The sequence below is a fragment of the Guillardia theta genome (assembly GCF_000315625.1).
Source record: "Guillardia theta CCMP2712 unplaced genomic scaffold GUITHscaffold_55, whole genome shotgun sequence".
NCBI lineage: Eukaryota > Cryptophyceae > Pyrenomonadales > Geminigeraceae > Guillardia > Guillardia theta.
This window is the reverse complement of record NW_005434619.1, coordinates 149,168-151,122: the sequence shown is the minus strand read 5'-3', so window position 1 is coordinate 151,122 and position 1,955 is coordinate 149,168. Positions and strand designations below refer to the sequence as shown.

Genomic DNA, 1,955 nt, shown 5'->3' with positions numbered 1-1,955 from the left:
TCCTCCTCCTCCTCCTCCTCCTCCTCCTCCTCCTCCTCCTCCTCCTCCTCCTCCTCCTCCTCCTCCTCCTCCTCCTCCTCCTCCTCCTCCTCCTCCTCCTCCTCCTCCTCCTCCTCCTCCTCCTCCTCCTCCTCCTCCCTTTTCCCTTACTTCCTCCTCCACTTCCCGTCCTACTTCCCTCCTTTCTTCCTCCTTTCCTCCCTCCTCCTCCTCCTCCTTTGCATACTCCTTGTTTCCCTCCTCACCTTCCTGATCCTCCTCAGCTGTCACCGCCTCCTATCCTCTGCAACCATCACCATCACCACCTGATTTCACTGTGTTTCTTTGTCCTTTCTCGCTCAACCCTCGTCCTTCATCGCATTCCTGATTTTTCCTCCTTCCCGTCGGGCCTCTCTCCTGATGCTCATCGTGTCTCTCTGCAGAAAGGAAGTCTCCTCCTCCGAGGCTGAGCACAAACTCTCGCGTGTATGAGGCGATCGAGGAGCTCCTGCTCTCCAATGACGATTATGTAAGGGAATTAGAACATTGGGCGGATGGGGAAAAGGAGGAGGAAGGAAAGAGCGGGAGCGGGAGCGGGAGCGGGAGCGGGGGTAGGGACAAGAGAGGGAGCACGGAGCGCGGAGCAGGAGGAAGCAAGGCTGAAATGTTCATCTAGGTAAGGATCATGGACGTTTCCCGCAACCTCCCGCAAACCATCTCTAGTCTCGACATCCTACGTTTCATCTTCCGCGATCCACCGGCTAACCAGGTTCTTCGTCGTTGTTGTCCTCCTCCTCCTCCTCCTCCTCCTCCTCCTCCTCCTCCTGCTAACCTCCTGCTCTGCCTGCTTCTGCACTTCTTCATACGTTCTTGTTCGCTCTTTCTCTTCGCCATCCTCTCCTTTCTGTTTCTCTTCTTCTTCTCCGCTCTCCTCCTCCACTCTCCTGGCCTAGGAGCTCTCGGTCTACCGCTTGATCCTCTCTGCCGTTGCCTCCTCACTAACTCATACCCTCTCCCTCTCCTCCCTCTCGTCTCTGATCGCCTCCTCTCCTCAGCGGATTCAGGCCAGGGCACTGGAGCTGACGGCGGAGGAGCAGCAGCGCGTGCCACGCATCTTCTACTTCATGCTCACCATCTCCTTCTTCCTCTTCCTCATCGGCACGGGCGCAGGGGCCTGGCTGATCGGCTGCCAGGGCGTCTGGAGGGACGTGGCAGAGTGCCAGGGAGACGCGAAGCTGATCTTGTCCATCATCTGCCTCGCCTGCCTCGCCCTCAGCTGGATCCTGATCTTCGTCTACCTCCTGGTGTACGTCGGCAGGAGAAGCCCTTCCGTCCTGCTGTCTAGCAGAAGCCCAGGAGCGGTAGCGCAGGGGAGGAGGGAGGAGGAGATCCGCTACGACTACCCCCCGAGTGAGAAGAGTTTGAGGTCCCGGGGTTGCTCCTGTGCTGACCCCTGCTGGGCAGAGAGCAAGTTCTCGATCATCAACGAGAGACCTGCGGAGACTGCACAGGTGGAAGGAGGAGGAGGAGGAGGAGGAGGACAGGAGGGAGAAAGAGAGAGAGGGGAGGAGAGAAGAGAGAGGAGGGAGAAGAATAGACGAGGACATAGTCGGAAAAGCTTCGATCAAGGTGATTGAATGGATAGAGGGACAAGGAGGGAAAGGCGGGTAGGCGGCGGAAAAGGTCAAGTGATGGTACGCAGGAGCATGAGGTCTTTCACATGCGAGATGCGAATGTACTGAAACATTTCTGATCATGTCACGTCCAGACATCAAATTCTGCTCCTGCTCCTGCTCCTGCTCCTGCTCCTGCTCCTGCTCCTGCTCCTGCTCCTGCTCCTGCTCCTGCTGCTCCCGATGCATTCCAAGGAGCAACCGCGGTTTCGAACTGGTATCTAATTACATCCTTACCTTCTTTGCAGACATTGCACCCTCTTGTTAGCCAAGTGCCCTACCCCCTCCTTCCTCCCTTCCGCC

At 57.5% G+C, this 1,955-nt stretch overlaps 1 protein-coding gene across 1 annotated transcript in view; it reads left to right on the top strand.

The window, feature by feature from the left end:
* The window catches only part of GUITHDRAFT_141501 (hypothetical protein), a gene marked incomplete at both ends in the record, with an annotated part of 3,060 nt that extends 1,183 nt beyond the window's left edge, over positions 1-1,877 (top strand). The window contains 5 exons of the mRNA XM_005828950.1: positions 423-508; positions 656-748; positions 933-1,389; positions 1,444-1,490; positions 1,848-1,877. Coding sequence (XP_005829007.1) covers positions 423-508; positions 656-748; positions 933-1,389; positions 1,444-1,490; positions 1,848-1,877 — 713 coding nt within the window. The remainder of the gene's footprint in view (positions 1-422; positions 509-655; positions 749-932; positions 1,390-1,443; positions 1,491-1,847) is intronic.
* Positions 1,878-1,955: the final 78 nt, after the last annotated feature.